Below are 20154 nucleotides of genomic sequence, written 5' to 3'. Positions count from 1 at the left end.
GTGAATTATAGCTCCAGGGTATCCAAAGCATTCTTTGGCCTCCATGGGTATCTGCACATATGGTAGCATTGTAGTGGTATTCTCTCTGTCTCTCTCTGACTCTGCCACTCTGTCTCTCTCTCTCTCTCTCTCTCTCTCTCTCTCTCTCTCTCTCTCTCTCTCTCTCTCACACACACACACACACACACACACACACACACACACACACACACACATTTAAAAACATAAATAAAACAGAATAAACTAGAGTAGGTCTGACAGATGGACTTGAATTTGAATGTCAACAGGCTTCATCTCTCATTTGCTCTGTGATCTTGTGTGCCTTGCTTAATTAGCTTCACTGAGCCTCATGTTTCCACCCATTAAAAAGGAAAACAAATAGCCAAACTCATTTCAGACAGTAGTGAAGATTAAATGAGATGAGACATGCAAAGCACTTAACATTGTGTCACATACATGGAATGCTCTACATAAATAGTCTGATCAAATGATTAGGCCCCAAATACCTGTACTCCCTACAAGCAAATTTTTGTCTTTCAAAAGCATGATTCCATCTGGTAGAGAGGATACACTTACATGGCTCAAACATTCTCCAAGGAAATCATTCTAGGCTTAAAGTCCTCATAACTCACGGAGGGGAAGGGATAGAAAAGTGGGAATGCACTGGGGGAGAAAGGGTTCCCAGCATAAGCAGAGACTCCCATTAGGAACATCTATATCTACAGCAGTATGATATATGAAGCCAGGCCAGAAAACAGGCAGAATGGTGGGGTACCATCGAAGGTAGAGGTCCAATGAAAATAGTGACCCAGCCCATTACGCAGTCTCCTGTGCAATGCACTAACTGGCATGCATTTTTCCTGGATACATCTTCAAATACCTCCAACCATACCAGATACCATGAGAACAGCTGAAAGCAACTGACATGCCCACTCCCTAGATGCAGAGTGTTTCAGAAAACTGCCAGGGAGTGCAGGTAGATTTTCCTGTGAATCTGGAAACTACTCATCCAAATGTAGGGGCGCACCCAGTACACTTATAGCCTGCTACCTGGTAACAGGACAACTTCATGTTCCTTGTGGAGCCTTTAGCCTTCTTAGGAAAAGCGAGACAGCTGTTTGTGATTGTTTCGTTTTTTCCAGTTTTAAGACAGGATCCCACTATGCTTGTCTGGAACTTGTGAAGTTCTTGCCTCTGTTTCCTGAGTGCTAAAATTATAGACATATGCTGAAGTGATGATGATGTGATGTAACTCTATAGCTTTGGCCAAAATAGCTGCAGAGCAGACAGAGTGCCTGGCCTGGGATTCATGTCCTACGTTGTCTGAGACTTAATAATTGATGCAGCCATACATTGATTCATTGAGATTTCAATTCTGATAGGTTATGAATGACATGACTAGGAATAATCTGCAGATGGAATATTCCCACTGCAAGCTCTAAGTATACATGTCTACCCCTGGCTCAGCACATTCCCATCTACAGGATGTATCTCATGTCCCACCTAACACAGAGTATGTAATCAGCATCTCTCAGGTGATGGCTAGGAGTTGGGAGAGAGGAGAAAGATGGTGAGCATCTCCTAACTTTAGGCAGAAATAATGATTTCTATGTTGCCTTGAAGGGTTTACAGGGTCGCATTGGAACTTCTGGTCCCCTGGGAGCAACTGGTATCCCAGGTTTAAAAGGTAGGGAACATTCTCTCTTTTGATGTGTTTGCCTAGACCAAGGTAAGGTTTTCTACCAACCCATAACTCAGGGGGTGGCCAGAGCTGTGTTTAGAGGGAAAAGGAATTTGTTTTATATTTCCCAATTGGCCAAACACCCTCTGCACTCCTTGTTCTTCAAAGACAATACAAACAACAATGGTACCTGCCAAAATCTCTTCCCGGGACTTTTAGGGCCAAAACCAAAAACACACAAACAAAAAACAAAGCCAAAGAATGTTTTCAAAACAGCAGCATAAAAGACCTTCAGCTCAGAGCAACTCTTCAGCTGATGAGCACAGCCCCCCCCCCCCCCCCCGGCAGGAATAGGTCCCATCTTTACAAGAATCACTATTCCATTCTCGTCATATTTCAGGTCCCACTTACCATCTTCTCACACATACTGGACCTAGTGATGTGTTTCCAACGGAGGAGTGCTCTGTATAAGAACAGGTCATGCCAATAGCTTGGTAGAATCTCAGGTCCTTTTACTCAGTGGATGGTTTTGTCAAGAAGCTCCTTATGCCCGTATTGAATTTGAACTGAGGGGGAAAGACTGAAGAGACTGCTTTGGAAAAAGAAAATGAAAAGTTATTTCTTATACCTGTAGGAGACCAAGGCCAAACACTTGGCATTTCTGGAAGCCCAGGCCCCAAGGGACAGCCTGGTGAATTAGGTTTTAAAGGTAAGGCTGAGATGTTTTTGCATATACCTCACAAATGCTTCAGTACTTAATCACTAGAAGGAACTTTGGAGACCAGCCCCAAGTTCTTCAACTTCTATCCAATGGATACCTGTAGTTTTCCCAGACAAGCTGATAAGGGCATTTAGCATGGTGTACTCCCTAAAATGTAGTTTCCATATTTTCATCTAAACTTTGGTGCAGAAATATTTCAGTCCACCATTCTTGCTTCTGGAAGACACTCAGAAAATGTCTGTGTACGTCTCAATTGGGAACAGCTTCCAAATATGAAAACAACCACCAGGATCTTTCCCAGACTTCCTTCATTGAATCAAGTTTCCTCAACATCTCAAAATGCTTTCACCTCCCTACTCCTGTTTTTCCTACGGAGGAGTGCAGTTCCAGAAATGGGGACTAATCATCCAGCAATTTTCTTGACCTTACAGGTGTAAAGGGGAAAGATGGACTCGTTGGCGACAGAGGTTACCCAGGAAACAAGGGCGACGATGGAAAAGTTGGTATTGCTGGAGATCCTGGCTTTCCTGGGTCCCCAGGTACTGTGCTACTTGACAACTTTTACTGAAGAAGTTAGCTTCAAGCCATACTCTATTCTCAATGTCTGCCTTCATTTTTCACTTAGGACTTCAAGGGATTTCAGGTATGAGAGGAGACCCAGGCCTCCCAGGTTCCCCTGGCCATCTAGGGTCAATTGGCCATCCTGGACCCTCTGGATTAATAGGACCTAAAGGTATGTGTGTTTGTGGGGAGGAAATGGGAGGAAGTGTCTTTTCCTCAGAACAGATGGCAACTACTTCATCTTAGAATGTAGCAGCCAGGCCTAAGCCATACTTAGAGTGAGGTGTTAAATGAGGATTAATGGGAAAGAAGAATGTAGAATGGGCCCGAGAGACGGCTCAGTGGTTAAGAGCACTTGTTTTTTGCAGAGGACCTAAGTTTGATTCCCAACACCTACCTGGTGGCTCACAACCACCTGTAACTCCAGTCCCAGGTGATCCAGTGCCCTCTTCTAACCTTTATGGGTACCAGGCACTTGTGTAGTATACAAATGTACATGCAGGCAAAATTCTCATACACATAAAATAAATATTTAATCGGTCAAAAAGAAGGAAGAAAGGAGGTGAACAATTATGAATGGGAATAGAAAAATGTGAGTGAGAGCAACAAAGAAAAGTATTAACAAGAAAGACACATTAGTTTTCCATTACTATAATTAAATCCCTGTGGTTGGTTACTTAGAAAGAAAATAGATTTAGCTTATAGTTTTTTAAATATATATTTATTTATTATGCATACAGTGTTCTGCCTGCATGTCAGAAGAAGGCACCAAATCTCATTATAGATGGTTGTGAGCCATCGTGTGGTTGCTGGGAACTGAACTCAGGACCTTTGGAGGAGCAGTCAGTGCTCTTAACCTCTGAACCATCTCTCCAGCCTCTAGCTTATAATTTTTGAGGCATTAATCCCAAAGAGCTATGGCACTGGCATTAAGGAGGACCATACCCTAACTATGTCACCTCATGGGTGATGACATCTATGTCACCTCATGAGGGGTTAGCATCATGGCACAGAGAGAAGGGGAAGATCACAACTCAATAGGAGGCCAAAGTGAAGGGTAGGGCCAGTCATATTCTTCTGAAGAAATTCACAATTATGAGAACTCAGGGTCCATGATAACTACCTTATTCCTTTTGTGGCGAGTCTCAGTGACAAAACCTCACTAAACCTCACCTCTTAAAGATCCCACCACCTGTCATTATATCACAATGGAGACCTTGGGGAACACATTAAACTATATCCAAGTGAAATGGTTAACTTGATGTTGTTAACTTGATAAAATCTAGAATCAGCTAGGAGACAAGCTTTGGGCACACCTTTCAAGAAACAATGTAGATTAGGTTAGCCTGTGGGCGTGCCTGTGAGGAATTACCTAGATTGGGTTTACTGAGGTGGGTAGACCAACCTTAACTATACAAAGTACCATTCCACTGGCTGGAGTCCTGGACTGAATAAAATAGGGGAAAACAAGCTGAGAACCAGCATTTATTACCATCTACATCATGACTATGGATGCAACATCACCACTTGCCTCAAGTTCCTGATGCCATGTTTTCCTCAGCATGATAGAAGGTACCCTAAAATTGCAAGCCAAAATAAGCCTTTCTCTTTTTAAGCTGCTTGAGTCAAGCATCTGATCACAGAAATGAGAAACGCAGCTACTATATGAAGCCATAGCAGAAAGTTATTGCCTCAGCATATGTTGTCTTTCCTTGCTTTAATTCTGTAGACCCAGTTTCTGGGAGAAGGCTACTCAAGGTCCTGGCATTGCTACTCCTACATTCTATTAAACATACCTACGGTGGGGAGGGGGGCTCAGTTGGTAGATTGCTTGTCCAGAATATACAAAGCCCTAGGTTCAATCCCCAGCACTGCATAAACCAGAATGATGACACATACCTATAATCTCTGCACTCTGGATGTGGATGCAGGAAGATGAAAGGCCAAAGGTCATGCCTGAGATACATGAAATTCTATCTCAAACAAACAAAAATAAGAAAAGTGGGAGACCTATTTATTTGGGTTCCTGGTTTTAGAGGTTTTAGGCCACAGTTGTCACGTGGCTTCATTATAGCTGGATCATTGGTAGGGAAGAATATCATGATAGGGAGTGTGTTGCAGGTTCATGGTGATCAAGAAGCAGTAAGAGTCAGCGTCAGGACAAAATACCCCCATTCATAGCATGCCTCCAGTTAGCTACTTCGTCCAATTAGGCCCCACTTCATAAAAGTTCTTCTATCACTCAATAACTAATTAAGTTTTGAGTCACATTGAATTAGTACATTTCTAAAGTCAGAATCATTGTCTAATGATTTCCTAAAGGTTCTGCCTCTGAACATACTATTACTAGGGAATACGCCTTCAACACTTGGGCCTTTGGGAGACATTTTAGATCCAAACTTTAACAGCTTATTAACTGCCATCTTAACTCTTAAAGCTGCAGTGGCTCTTATAAGAATCATGAGAACCCAAGGTACAGGGTGTATGTTAGAAACTGGCTTTTTCTATCCTCAGGATTCTCTGGACCACCTGGTTTACATGGACTGAATGGACTTCCAGGCACCAAGGGTACCCATGGCACTCAAGGTAAGAAAAGCCCTGGAACTCCAATATCCACACCAGTATTCAATTGGAGGTTCTTCACACAAGGACGAAAGAGGATGTTTTGTCTTTCTGTGAGAATGAGCTTTTCTTCCAGGCCACAGGGAAGTCAATCATGATGCTTAAGGGCTGTCTCCCCTGAGCTCTGTCCTGTCCCTCTGCATTTCTTCCTAGGAGCCAGTATCACTGGTGTTCCAGGACCTGCTGGCCTGCCTGGTCCCAAAGGGGAAAAGGGAATGCCAGGAATTGGCATTGGAGATCCAGGAAAACAAGGTTCAAGGGGACAAAAAGGTGACCGAGGTAAGTTGGCTCAAGTCAGACCTGATAGAAACTAATAAGGCTTTGGCAGGGGAGCAGGGTTTGGGTTGATTGGGGCCACGTGGTTCACAGGGTTCAATTATGCTTGGCTTTGCCTTTTGGAGAGTCTAAGAGCCCTTAACAATGACTGCTAAGAAAAGGATGATGGGCTATTCCTGTGGCTTTCCAGGAAAGAACATTGGGGAGCGCTCTTCCAAGTGCCCTCTAGCCTCCCGTTGCCCCCTAGCTCTTTCCAGTTAAGCCCTGGACCTCTTTTTTCACACTTGGCTGGAGTCAGGATGAATGCTTCCAAGGAGCAGAGTTTGTCTATTTACTGAGATCTTAGCTACAATTTCCTTAGTGCTCCATGAGGATGGGAGGCAGTGACTGGCAGAAGAAAGCCAACTGAGAGAATAAGGGCCTCCTGAGGCCAGCCTCACAGTCTGCACTCTATCAGGATCAGTTATATTTTCATAAACCAAATTCCACCCTGATCTCAGCTCCGCACACTGCTTGAAGTCTTTCTGGGTGCCCCTCTCTAAGCATTCACAAAAAGTAAGAATGAATTACCATTCTTCAGCTTCTTTAGCAATGTTCTGGAGACCCAGAATGTCTCCCACTATATGTAAAGCAGAAAATGAATGCAGTATAGCCTCATGGCTAAGAGGATGGCTTCTAGGCCCAAATTTCAGTTCTTCCTCTCACTAAGCTGCATGATCCTGATCAATGAAGTTCCATGCCCCTCCCTTTGATTTTTCGAGACAGGGTTTCTCTATGTAGCCCTGGATGTCCTGGAACTCACTCTGTAGACCAGGCTGTCCTAGAACTCACAGAGATCCGCCTGCTTCTGCCTCCCGCATGCTTGGATTAAAGGCGTGTGCCACCACCGCCCAGCACATGCCTGCCTCTCAATGCCAAATGGACTCTTATTTCTTTTTCTTTCTGTGAATTAGATACAATAGCAAAACTGCCCCACAGATTTTTCTGAGGATTCTATCAACAGCAAGATAATGTGTGTCAAAGAACATATCTCAGTGTCTCGCTGTTGCCCCAGGAACACTGGGCACTATGCTATTACATGCTGCTTGGGAAGTGATGTTTGCAATATATTTGGGGCCTTAGATCTTACCACACTTTCAGTTTACATAGTGTACATATGTTTCCAGTGTACACATTAATTCATTTCCTGCTGCACTTGGAATTGGGGCATCTCGTTTCTGTGTTTAATCTTTGTGTTGGTCGGGACAAATTTGTTCTTTTGGGAAAGCTGGGAGTTTCTCCTCCAGAGGAAGGGCTCAAAGCATGATCTGAGCCTGCAGAACAATTGTGGCTTCTTTCCCAGGACACAGAAAAGATAGGACCAGAGGGAAGCATATGACATTTCTTCTTCTGTTTGTAAATCTTGACTGTGAATGTCTGGTTATCAAATTATCCATTTACTTTAGCTGACATGAAATCATAATTACAATTACAGTAAATAGTACACATCAAGATGAATATATTATAGAAACGCAATTATGAGGAGCAGCACATCACAAGGGAATACATTTGGTGTGGTTCTGTCATTAGATGTTCAAAATAAGCAAAACAACCAACATACTGTTTACGGTTGCAAATATTCATGAACAAATTATGATGAAAAGGAAGGAAGTGAACACAGAATTTGGGAATGGTTGTCTCTGAGAAGAGGGGCTTTAGTCTACGGAGGCTGCACACATAATTAACAAGATAATTACATCTTCGTTTTTCTTTAGTGTGGCAATGGAGTGCAGATGTGCTCATCATACCTGGATTATTCTTTATTGGAACAATTTGTTTAAAAAGAATGCAGCCTGTATTTTACTCACCAGAGGAAACTGTCTGTGATTTGCTAGTGGAAGCAAAACAGACCTAGCCTAAGAACACTTCATTCCCTGTGCTCACAATACCTTTACCTAAATGATTTGCAATTATACTGCGGTGTTCATATTTGCATTAAATCTTTAGAGCCTACATTTACAGATTTAGAGTTTCTCAGGCTTTGCCATTGGAATCGGTTAGCAAAATGATCATTTTGCATTTGCAGTCCCTCATTTAGAACATTTTAGTTTTCATCAAAAAGTACATGAGGGCTGACTAGATGGTTCAGCATGTAAAGGCACCCAGGTTACAAGCCTGAAAACCTGAGTTCCACTCCTGGAACCAAAGTTAAAGTGGAAGGAGAGACCCAAACCCACAGAGCTGTTCTCTGAGTTCCACTCAAACACACACGATAATGGTAAGTTGTTAACAATATGAAATCTGGGCACTGCTTTAGGTCAGTTGTGTATTTATTTAGTATCTGATGATATATTAGCATAACTACAAAGTCAAGAAGCAGATCAAGGGCAGGCAAGTCTTCAAAAAACTGACATGGAGGACTCTTCGAATGTGTAGGCTGCCCACACTTACTCCATTACATGTGGTTTTACGGTATTTCCTTGTCCATTTTGCCTAATTTCAGTTGATATAAAATACATACATTTTCTATATACACCTATACATGTATAAAGCTCTATTTCCAAAGGAAAAAGCATGCAATGTATCTTTCTTTTCAGATCCTTACTCAATGAAAAAGAAAAGTACTTCAGAGAGTCGTCCCGACACAGTTTCCAGCGCTGCCAGGAGCAGCATGTAGCTCTTTGTGTGCTTTTTTGTTTTGTTTTGGTTTTTTTTTCCCTCTCCTACAGACCTAAAATTAACAAGAGCCTTTTCTCCAAATCAACCTTTTCATCTCCAGTTTTCTCTGTGATTCAATACATTAATGAGCTATTTTAAATACCTGCTCTGGCTAATCTACCATCTCTCTTTTCAAGTTTACATGGATGTGCCAGTTTTCTACGGTGGATACAAAATGGGAAATTTTGTAATAATATTTTTGGATTTTTCTTCTCATACACAAAAAAGAATCTCCACCAACAGATTTATCAAGCAGATTACACTGACTTTTCTTATTTGCCCCTCCATTAGAATATGCCAGTTGGCACAGTTGTTCCATGCTTAGTGTACAGCAGGAACTTCCACATGTGTATAGGTAGTTTTGATGTTTCCTCATCAAGACTGCCATATGTGTATTTCGCATGCATTAAATAAATATTTTGTCATCTGATGAAAGGTTTTGTTTTTAACTTATAGTAGAAATTGTTCTACAAATCAAAAACATGGAAAGTATTTCGGGAGTCTGGCAGTGGACTCTGTAAATGCTCTATTGTGTAACTATTCACTTTGGCCAAAGGGGAGCAGATATCTGATCCAGAGAGATGTGTTGTTCAAGCAGTCATCCCACTAATCTGACAACTATAAAAGACCTTGCCTTGAAGTATCAGAAGATAACCCAGAAACCTAGGACACACAGGGGAATTCTGCCTTCGTTCTGGATGGTCTGGGTTGAGTCATACAGCAGCCATAACTTTAGGGCAGCATCAGACAGCTGTTCGGAAAATTTGTTTGATGTAACAGTGTGTTGAATAACAAACAACACATGGGAAACTTGAATTCCAGCTGCTCAGCCATGCCTTCTTTTATTTATGATTTGGAGAAAAACAGCCTAAAATATTTCCATCACCAGTGAAATTGGGAAGCTAGAAATTTCCATAGCTCTATCCCGATAAAACGAAGCTCCAGCTGGAAAGGAAGAGCCTTCCCTATTTACTGTTGTCTGCTTGCTGGGAAGGTAGGATAAAGGGAGAAGAGCCCTCTGCTGGTGTCCGCTGGTATTGCAGCTACCTTAATGGCTTCCATTTCCCGAGTGCACCTGGGCCTCTCCTGGACATAGGAAGCCCACCAAGCCACATTTTATTTATTCTTTGCAGGTTTCCCAGGTCTCCAAGGTCCTGCTGGTCCCCCCGGAGACGCAGGCATCTCTTTTCCCTCAGTCATAGCAGGACAGCCTGGTGACCCTGGGCGGCCAGGCCTAGATGGAGAACGAGGTAAAAACAAGAAGCTCTAAATAGAACTGGCCACCCTGCTTTGATGTTTGCGTACATGCTTTATATAATGCAGCCCTTTCCCTGTTGCTGGGCATGCATGGATCTGCTTGGCCTCAATTTCTTTCCTTCCACCAAGATTTGAGGGACTAGAACTGGCTGCATTTTGCTGAAGTTTTTCAGAAAGTCAGGGCCTGGGGACTCCAGGGACAGCAACAAAAAACCCTGAACTATGGGCTGTGGCTACCTAAGTCCCTAGGCCTTCAGCACCTTCCCATATTCCTGCACTTCATTACTCTTCCAATCTTATCCCTAGGCCGCCCAGGTCTTCCAGGACCTCCAGGTCCCCCTGGCCCGTCCTCAGACCAAGGTGACCCTGGAGACCCTGGCTTCCCTGGAATTCCAGGCCTCCAAGGGCTCAAGGGAAACCAAGGACTTCCAGGTTTCTCTGGCCTTTCTGGAGATCTAGGGCTGAAAGGTAAGTCTGTTCCACCAGCTGCATGACCCATCAGTCACCACTGCACAGTCCAGTGGCCCTGCAGAGGCCTGTGGATGGTGTTCTTCCTGTCTCCCTCATCACCACCATGTCAACACCTGACTTGTTTTCCTTTGGCCCTTGCCAGGCATGAAAGGGGAGCCTGGCTTCATGGGGACTCCTGGCAAGGTTGGGCCACCAGGAGACCCAGGATTTCCCGGGATGAAAGGGAAGGCGGGGCCCAGAGGTGAGTCCAGGACAAGTTGTGGGTCAAGCCTGAGCTGTGGAGGGAGGGGGTAAGACATGAGGTTGAGGTTCTTTTAGAAGCCATGCTGTCCAACCACTGTAGCTTGAGAGCTTCTCTCCAGGTGCCACCAAGCCCCTGCGGTCCCACAACCCACGTATAAAATAAACACATAGACATTTATATTATTTAAACTGCTTGGCCATTAGCTCAGGCCTGCCATTGTCTAGCTCTTACTCTTATATTTAGCCCATTTCTATTAGTCTATACTTTGCCACGTGGCTTGTGGCTTACCAGTACCTTATATCTTTCTTGCCATGGCGGTGCCTCTCCACCCAGCCTTCCACATCCCACAATTCTCTTCCTCCTTGTCCCACCTACCCTATCCTTTCTGCCTGGCTACTGGCCAATCAGCACTTTATTTATTTTAACCAATTAGAGCAACACATTTGACATACAGAACATCCCACAGCAAACCACACCACAAAAGCAACTAGGGGACCATGCCCCCCAACCCAGGAGAGAGTTTCTCTACTTTGGAGATGCCTCTGTCCCCATCTGCTCCCAGGACTGGAGGTCTTTACTGCTTTGCTGACACGGGTCCTGCCACTGACCCCCCCTGTATTACTTCTGCATTGCATCTAGACCACTACTCGCATTTTCTTAGTTCAGGAAAGAAGCAACATTTTCTCTCTCCTCAAGCCAGATCCCCACCTAGGCATCCAGTCCATCAGCAGCCCCCGAGGGCTGTACCCCCCAACAGGCCTTCCATCTGCTCACTTTCCCAAGCCATCAGCATTTCTCCTGTAGCACCCTTCCTCTCCCAACAACAATCATTTTTTTCATATATAGTTGCCAATAAAAACAAGCCGTTGTTCTATTCATGGCATAAAAATGAACTAACTATAGCCCATAAAATCATGTGTGACACTCCCTTTTCATCCTCATGCCAGCCTGTACCCTTTACTGTTCATTGGCCTCTCAAATGTTCTCCTAATTACCTTCTTTTTGTCCCTTTCTCTCCTTCCTACTAGTTGCCTCCTCCCTAGTTAGCCCCTCCTCTGTTTGTGTCGTGCATATGTATGTCTGTAGGTATCTCACATAACTGGTGCTCTCCAGTTGTATCCATTTGCCTGGTAATGACATACTTCTCTTTTCATTATGACTGAAGAAAATCCCTTCATGCATATGTGCCATATTCTCTTTGTCCATTACATCTGTTAATGGATGCTTAGACTGGTTCCAAACCTTGGTTATTGTGAATACCACAGGGATAAACATGGATGTGCAGGTCTCTCTGTGGTATGCTGACTTGGGAGGCCTGTGAGCATATTACCAGGAATGGTACAGCTGGATCATATGGCAATTCTATTTTTATGAGGAGCTCCAATATTGATTTTCTCGGTGCCTGTACTAGTTTACATTCCCATCAATACTGTGTATGTTTCCTGATGCTCTCTTGCCCTTCAGTTCTTTAAATGGCTTTCTGCTGATACTTCTGATATTTCAATAGTTCCAGCTTAACAGTCACTGTCTATGAAAATCCACTGATGATGGATTTTCAAAAAAGCAGACCCCTCTGTCCATACCTCCCTATGTTCTCTCCCATCATCACAGCATTATTTATGTCCTTCAGAGTCCTTATTAAAATTTGAGCTAGGCGGTGGTGGCACACATCTTTAATCCCAGCACTCATGAGACAGAGGCAGGCAGATCTCAGTGAGTTCGACGCCAGCCTGGTCTATAGAGTGAGTTCCAGGAAAGGCGCAAAGCTACACAGAGAAACCCCCATCTTGAAAACAAAAATCAAAAATGAAAAAAGAAAAATTTGCATGAGGAAGTTAATGGTATTTGTCAAACTGTGCATTGTTCATCACTAAGCACAATCTCCATAAATGTCCATCACAGCTCCAGTCTCCCATCTCCCAGGACCTCAGCATATAGTAAGCATCCAAGAGATACTTGCTTAGTGAATTAGTAAGCAAGTTATTCTACTTGTAAGGTAGTTGACTTGGGTGGGGCTCTTAGGCTGGATGCCAACTGCACCCCTGGGTTGGATACATCTCTCCAGCATGTTTGGTACTGCATTGTGACCAGCATGTAAGTAAATAATTGCTCCATCCCTGAGCCAAGTCTCAGCCTACTTATATTTGCAGCAGACATTTCCTAACTGCCTTCCACCAAGTAGATTCCATACTGAGCTACAGGGAGCCAAAACGGATATGTCTTGCTTCCTGCCTTGCTCACAAGGACCCACCAAGCCACTAAGAAGGAGATGGGGAAAGAAGGGCCCATCAAAGGTTGTGTGATCTGCCCTGGAGGCATCAAGTGGGACTTGATGCACGAAGAGAAAGAACAAATAGTTGGTGACTGCCAGGCAGAGGAGGGACCCCTGTGCCCCTCTTCCGCTCCAGCCTGACACTGCTATTTCACCACCTGCCCTCAGGATTTTCCGGCCCCCAGGGTGCTCCAGGACACACACCAATTTCCAAAGCCATCCAGGTTCCTCCAGGACCTTTGGGTCTTCCAGGCATTGATGGCATCCCTGGCCTCACAGGAGACCCTGGGCCTCAAGGTTCTGTGGGTCTGCAAGGTAAGGATGACAGCGGAGAAAGGGGCCAGTGGGGAAGCTAAAAGGCCTGGGTTGAGAGGCTGAAGCTCTTGGCTTGGTAGAGTTCTGAGAAGGTGCCTTCATCAAGCATTTCCCTTGCTCCTTCACAAGGCTCTCAAACTCCTTGCCAGGGAAGGAAAAGACCAGGGAGTCAATGGGGTGGTGTTTCCTTGTCTTCAGAGAACATGGGAGTCTCTCCCATCGATAGCATGTCATCGCTAAACTTCTGTTTATGATAGAGATGTGCTGAGTGATAAAGGAGAGCACACAGTAGTGGAGGAAGCATGGGGCTGGGGATAGGACATCTGGCTTCTGAGTTCCAGCTTTGCCCCCAAAGGGGTAAGTTATTGCTCTCCCTGGGACTTCACATAAGTCTTAGGACAGAGACTCCCCTACCTTGTGGATTTTCTCTCCCACAGGTTCTAAAGGTCTACCTGGCATCCCTGGCAAGGATGGCCCCAGTGGGATTCCAGGCCCACCTGGAATCCTGGGTGATCCTGGTCTCCCTGGACTACAAGGACCTCCAGGATTTGAAGGTCAGGTGAACAAAACTTGGAGACTTAGTCAACCCTGTGGTGAATTTGCCACAATGAGGGGGCTCACAGGCTGAGTTCTTGTCTGTCTTAATTAATGTTCTGTTGCTGTGAAGAGACACCTTGACCAAAGCAAACATTATGAAAGCAAGCATGGAATTGGGGCTTGCTTACAGTTTCAGAGATTTAGCCCATTATCATCACGGAGGGGAGCCTAGCAGTAGGCAGGTAAGCAGTGGATCAGGAGCAGAGAGGGCGGGGGGGGGGGGGGGGGGGTGGGTGGGTGGGTGGGTGGGTGGGTGTTGAGCTTTTGAAATCTCTAAGCCCACCCCCAGAGACACACTTCCTCCAACAAGGTCACACTCCCTAATCTTTCTCAAATAGTACTACTCCCTGCTACTAAGCAGGAGCCGATGGGGGCCATTCTTATGCAGACCGCTACATTGTCCTTCTCTTCACACTGCATAGCCTCCAGCCTATGAAGGAAAGTCCTGCATGATTCAAACTTTTCCAAATCCTTGTCCAATCCTTGTCTGGGTTCTTCAGCTTTTTTTTTTTTTTTTTTGACAAGTATCTTGCTGCATAGCCCTCACTATGTAGCCCAGGCTTGCTTCAAACTCCAGATCTTTCTGGCTTTGCTTTTCATGGCTTTCTGTCTTACTCTGACATGGATGGAGAAGTAGCTCAAGATATAATGTTGGAGATGAGGTATATCTGCCTGTTGCTCCACTACTTATCTTCCCTTTTATACCAAGGACAACAAATCATTTGTCCTTGATAAAGAATACTTTTGAGGCCCAGGAGTAAAATGTTGCAGTTCAATTCATATCCAGCATGGACAAGAGAGGCTAGTGAAGCTTTGTCCTTCTAATCCTAATGTTATGTATAATGCTTCTGATTCAGCAGCTAATTATGTCTGGTGAGAGACTTCAAGGCTGGGCATGAGAAGGATTCCACTAGACTTACTCTTAGGCCCAAGGCCTAACCCAAGGCCAGGTGGCTGGAGAGGGGTAATAGATGGTGTTTCTCTTTAAAAATTGGAACTCTGTAGCTGGACACATGTGAGTTGGAGTTCTAGTTCACTGATCTTCTAGCTGTAGCAGCTTGCAGCCTCAGTTTCCTCATCTGCAGAGAAAGTAGGCTGCTAGTAGTGCCAGCTCCTGGGGACATCAGGATCACGTGGCTCAGCACATGTCTATGATGTGCCTCATGCAATGTTTAGGAGCAGGGTGGTTCAAGTCACTATCATCTGTGCGGTACTCACTTGTATGCTCTTTTCTTCCCAGGAGCTCCAGGGCAGCAGGGTCCCCTTGGGAGGCCTGGGAGGCCTGGGCACAGTGTGAGAGTGGGCTACACACTGGTCAGACACAGTCAGTCAGAACACTTGCCACAGTGCCCCGTCGGGATGAACCGACTGTGGGTGGGCTACAGCTTGCTGTTCGTGGAGGGGCAGGAGAAAGCCCATAACCAGGACCTGGGTAAGTCCTGGCTCTGACATCCAGTCCTTGTTCCTCCCTGTCCCTACAAGGGCTGACCTCTTCTCTTCTCACAGCCCTTTAGACCCATGGTTGCAAAGTAGACCACAAGCACTAGGTCTGGGGTCAAAAGGACTTAGGCTCAAAGTCCTACCACTTCAAAGCCACATACCCTGAGTAATTTATTCCACGTCTCCAAGCTTTCATCCTCCCTTAATGGAACTGAGATATTTCTAGTACATGTCACATAGAGTGGTATAAGGAATTCATGAATCACATAATGTAAACTATATTTAAGCCTCCATTAAGTATTAATGATTAGCTATAACAATAGTAACATGACTTGCAGGGCAGTGATGATTACTCCAGGATTAATTGCATTAGCAGCAGGTGTGCTAACTCTTAAATATGAATTCCATCTATTAAATGTTGGTTTTACAAAGCAGATTAATTACGGAGTGATTATTCACTTTATCAAAAGAGTCTCATCATTATTCAGCTCCCTTGACACATTTATGAAATGATTTGATCCTCAGGCTCCAGCATGTACCAGAGTCACTGGACTGTAAGGAGAGAGCTGCCCTGCTCTGAGCCTTGTGGCCCTGCCCTTTAGCCAGTACTTACCGGCTCCTTGCCCATCTTCTCTTCCCAGGATTTGCTGGCTCCTGCCTGCCCCGATTCAGCACCATGCCTTTCATCTACTGCAACATCAATGAAGTGTGCCACTATGCCAGACGCAACGATAAATCCTACTGGCTCTCCACTACTGCCCCCATTCCCATGATGCCTGTGGGCCAGACCCAGATTCCCCAGTACATCAGTCGCTGCTCTGTATGTGAGGCACCCTCACAAGCCATTGCTGTGCACAGCCAAGACATCACCATCCCACAGTGCCCTTTGGGCTGGCGCAGCCTCTGGATTGGTTACTCCTTCCTCATGGTGAGACCTTGAACCGTTCTGTCCCTCCGTGCAGGCACAGAGATAGAGGGTAGGAGAGAAGAGCTCAGGGAAGGGTCTTCCCATTGATCCCAGGCTCAAGGGACACTTAGAATTTAACAGGAAGAGAGATGAAGATGTGAATTACAATCCATTGTGGTTGTGGGGGAAGAGAGCAATTTGAACCTGGTGTTCTGGACTGAGAACATGTATGAGTCACAAGCCACAGATCTACTCTGTGTGTTCTTCACTTTTGTCACTATCAAAGGAAGACTATAACACACTGTAATCTGAGCAGATACTGAGGGAAATGTTGTCCTCACTTGAGGTCAGCACATAATTGTACTGATCAAGCTGAGCTTAACATTCTTTGCCTTGCCATCCACCACCCCCTCAAATCTGTTTAGCTTCTGCTGTCTCTTTTTGATCTCTTTTTCAAGATTCACATGAAGGCACACTGTGCATATATGGCTTTATGAGCATTTGTGTTGCCTGTCCATTTGCGTGTGTGTAAAGGCAGTGCTCTGATGTGCTGTGTGTCTAGTTAAGAAAGAGAACATCAGCAAATCCAGGGAGATGATTCTATTACTATTGGGGTTGTTTCTTTAAATAAAACCAGGGGTGGCTAAGACAACTCCCAGGAAAACTGCAATGTGAAACTCACAGAAGTCCCTGAACTGGCCAGGGCTTCTCCATGAATCACCAAAGGTCCTGGTGTAATTGTCCCCACCAAAACCTGCCATTTATCAAAATGTCATCAGCAAACTATCACTCTCTGAAAGTTCAGCAAACTGGAAGGCAAATGGCCCCACTGCTGGCCACATGCTGATGCAGATGTACCTGAAGCCTCATCTCAGCCTCCTGTGCTCCCAGCAAGCTGAAGGGAGGCAATTGGAGTGTAGACCAGGAGGTACAGTGACTGGAGACTACCAGTCCATGAGTGACCTAGAAACTGAATTCCTAGAAAGCCCTCTGAAGTGAGGGAGGCCTGAGACATTTTAGGTCAAATATGCCCAGGCATTCCTTTAGTAAGGTAACATCAGGTAACAGATACTGTATGTCACTCTAAAGGGTGTGGTACAGATTGAAAACAGAAAGAATTCAAGTGTAGGTCATTTCAGCATGAGAACTATAGGGGACATGCTGTTTAAAGAAAGCATTGGGGAGTATTACGTTCTTTCTCCTTCTTAGAGGACAGTGCACAGTAAAGGGCTTAAAGCACTGTTCATTTGGAAACCTAAATCCAGCCTTGTGTAGGTGTATTTCTGGGGCCAGCAAGATAGCTCAGCAGGTAAAGGCGCTCGCCACTAAGCCTGAGTTTGCTCCCAGAACCAACCTGCACATAAAATAAACAACTATAATTTAAAAATTGTCAAGGTGTGTAGGCCTGTGGAAAACAGGGGTAAGTGAGGGTATATCTCACAAAGGCCTGCGTGATAGGAGCAGATAGGGAAGCACTGGTTGACATGTAATCACTGACCGTGCAGCATAGAGGACACAGAGGAGCCAGGAGGGGAGTGGTTCCTCCAATAGCTCCTCCAGGGAGGATGGCCAGCCAGGGCCTGCTCCCAAAGCCCAGGTTCAACATGCTGCCTAGAAGCTGAGTGCTTTCTGGGTCCAGAGTTCTGGACTGGAGCACATCTGCAGTCCTTTAAGAACAGAACATGGAACACTTCTGTTGTGAGTTCTGGACCAGCTCACATAGCTCCCTCTCTTCTGTTTCAGCACACTGCTGCTGGGGCTGAGGGTGGAGGCCAGTCCCTAGTCTCCCCAGGCTCCTGCCTGGAGGACTTCCGGGCCACTCCTTTCATTGAGTGCAACGGTGCCCGTGGAACCTGCCACTACTTTGCCAACAAGTACAGCTTCTGGCTGACTACAGTGGAGGAGAAACAGCAGTTTCGAGAAGAGCCTGTTTCTGAGACGCTCAAAACTGGGCAGTTCCATACCAGGGTGAGCCGCTGCCAGGTGTGTATGAAAAATCTGTAAGGTGTTGCCTGTCACGCAGCCCCTACACTTCCTACCCCCTCACAACAGTCACCTCACACATCTGGGCTGTCCGAGAAAGGAAGGCCTGAACCTGTTTGCCTGTCAAATTGTACAGCAGAGTCTCATTTGGACTGGACTACTGGACATTGGTCATCCCAACCTTCAGGCCCAACAGATGGGCCCACTGTGCTAGGATTTGCTCTTCTGTGTCCACCAATCTGGTGCTAAAGTTCCATTTGGATATGTGTGTGATTATTCATGGCTACCTCAGAAAGATGTGCTGGACTGACATTTTCTAAGACTGCTAGAGCTTTCCTCACTGCTTTTATCAGGAAGCTCTTCCTAATAGCTAAGTTATTTCTTTATGACAAGAAGTCACCACACATTTGACTTAAACTAGAACTCCGGGTATCTACCCTAAAAGTATGGCTCTGGCTAGACCTCCCTACTCAAGGCAGCCTATTATATCTAGGCAGGCAGCAGGATTGGAATGAGAAGCCAGCCTTTAGCCAGAACTGAGCTGTGACTCCTTCTAGAGTTTGTTAAATCCATGCCCCATCTTGATTAGGAAAGGCTGAAAGGCCAGCATTTGGTCCTAGGCAAATCACTGGCCCCTGGATGGCTCTCTCCACTGCCAGCGAGATGGACCACTTGGTCTGGTCCAAAGCAGAACAAAGGATGCAGTAAACATGACCAAGTTCACAAGAGAACCACTTCTCTTTCTTCCTTGGCCTAGGGCAGAGGGATGAATAGATATGGAGCTGTCAGTTTTGCTTTTGACTCCAGGAACAAAAGGTAAATCTCATGTCCCCATTTCTCAGAAATCCCTGATCACTCCAAGTGCCCCCAGGTCTGTGCAGGGTGGCACACCGAAGCTGCAGTGTGTTGGCGCCTTGCATTCTGAGGCTATTCAAGACGTTCTGATAAAATGACTATCCAACTACTCTTTCACATGTAGCCTTTTAAACTATTTGAAAGTTGTTGTTGTTGTTGTTTTCAAGATCTCATCAAAACCTAGCACACACTACTGTTAGCAGACCCAAGGTACAGTCTGAGTTGGCCGTGGTGAGGTATACTGTCTTCTGTTTGAAGCAATTTATTTTAATTACCAGTTGTGTAGAGCACATTCAGTTATGTGGATATGAAGCGCTCCCTCCCTTCCAGGTGATTTCACTTCTTTAAGTACTATGCAAATTGCGCCCACACAGGCAAAGCATAACCAGTATAATCTGAGCTGCTGCTATCATCACCTCCTACATAAGTAAAGACTGCTGTTCGCTTTGTACACAGCAAATAAAATCAATGAAATGTGAACATTTGACTTTCTGAGACTCTTTTCAAACTTTTTTCTAATATCTATCCTCACTAAACCTTATAACAAAACATTGAAACAGGGAAAATTAGAAAATGATTAAGTGACAGGGCAGAAAGTCTTCTCCTGGTCAACAAACCCACAACATATTTTACAATAAGCATTCAACTGCTTTCATCTCTATCACATGCTGGAGTTCAAGAAAGGAGTTTTCATTCTTCAGTGGCCTCAGGATCATCTAAAGATAAATTAAATGTAGGGAAATACTGAAGCTGATGAGAAGAAATCTTGTGGCTGGAGAGATTGCTCAGCAGTTAAGAGTGCTTGCTGCACAATCTATTGACTAGAGTTTGGATCACATAAAAAAGCCATGAATTCTGTGTATGCCTTAAACCCCAGCTTCAAGGGAAGTGGAGACAGGAGGATGGCTGGACCTTACTGACTTCCACCCTAGCCAAGAAAATGTGAACCCCAGGTTCAGGGAGAACTCTTCTCTCAAATGATTATGGAGAGAATGATAAAGAGGACACCCAAGGCCCTCTTCAGGCACATACACACAAATAAATATTTAAAAATTAAATCTAAACTATATGTGTGCACATATGTATATGTTATATATAAGTTATGTGTACATATAACTTAAACATGTATATATGTTTACATATACATAAAGCAATCCTGTAGAAGAATAAACAGAATATCCCAGGAGTTTTCAGGGAAGGAAACAGACCTGTGGGAGGAAGAGAATTCATTGAATACCATTTGCATCTTTTGAAT

General features: G+C 44.8%; 1 protein-coding gene across 1 annotated transcript in view; it reads left to right on the top strand.

Moving 5' to 3' along the window:
• Col4a6 (collagen type IV alpha 6 chain) overlaps positions 1-19343 on the top strand; it is a 302609-nt gene extending 283266 nt beyond the window's left edge. The window contains exons 32-45 of the mRNA XM_036175415.1: positions 1624-1687; positions 2316-2390; positions 2834-2941; positions 3028-3135; positions 5478-5549; positions 5739-5864; positions 9692-9808; positions 10122-10283; positions 10429-10527; positions 12971-13117; positions 13555-13671; positions 14955-15146; positions 15796-16082; positions 17805-19343. Coding sequence (XP_036031308.1) covers positions 1624-1687; positions 2316-2390; positions 2834-2941; positions 3028-3135; positions 5478-5549; positions 5739-5864; positions 9692-9808; positions 10122-10283; positions 10429-10527; positions 12971-13117; positions 13555-13671; positions 14955-15146; positions 15796-16082; positions 17805-18065 — 1935 coding nt within the window. The 3' untranslated portion in view covers positions 18066-19343. The remainder of the gene's footprint in view (positions 1-1623; positions 1688-2315; positions 2391-2833; positions 2942-3027; positions 3136-5477; positions 5550-5738; positions 5865-9691; positions 9809-10121; positions 10284-10428; positions 10528-12970; positions 13118-13554; positions 13672-14954; positions 15147-15795; positions 16083-17804) is intronic.
• The last annotated feature ends 811 nt before the right edge of the window (positions 19344-20154 follow it).

The sequence above is a fragment of the Onychomys torridus genome, chromosome X, assembly GCF_903995425.1.
Source record: "Onychomys torridus chromosome X, mOncTor1.1, whole genome shotgun sequence".
Lineage (NCBI taxonomy): Eukaryota > Metazoa > Chordata > Mammalia > Rodentia > Cricetidae > Onychomys > Onychomys torridus.
This window is presented reverse-complemented; position numbering and strand designations above follow the sequence as displayed.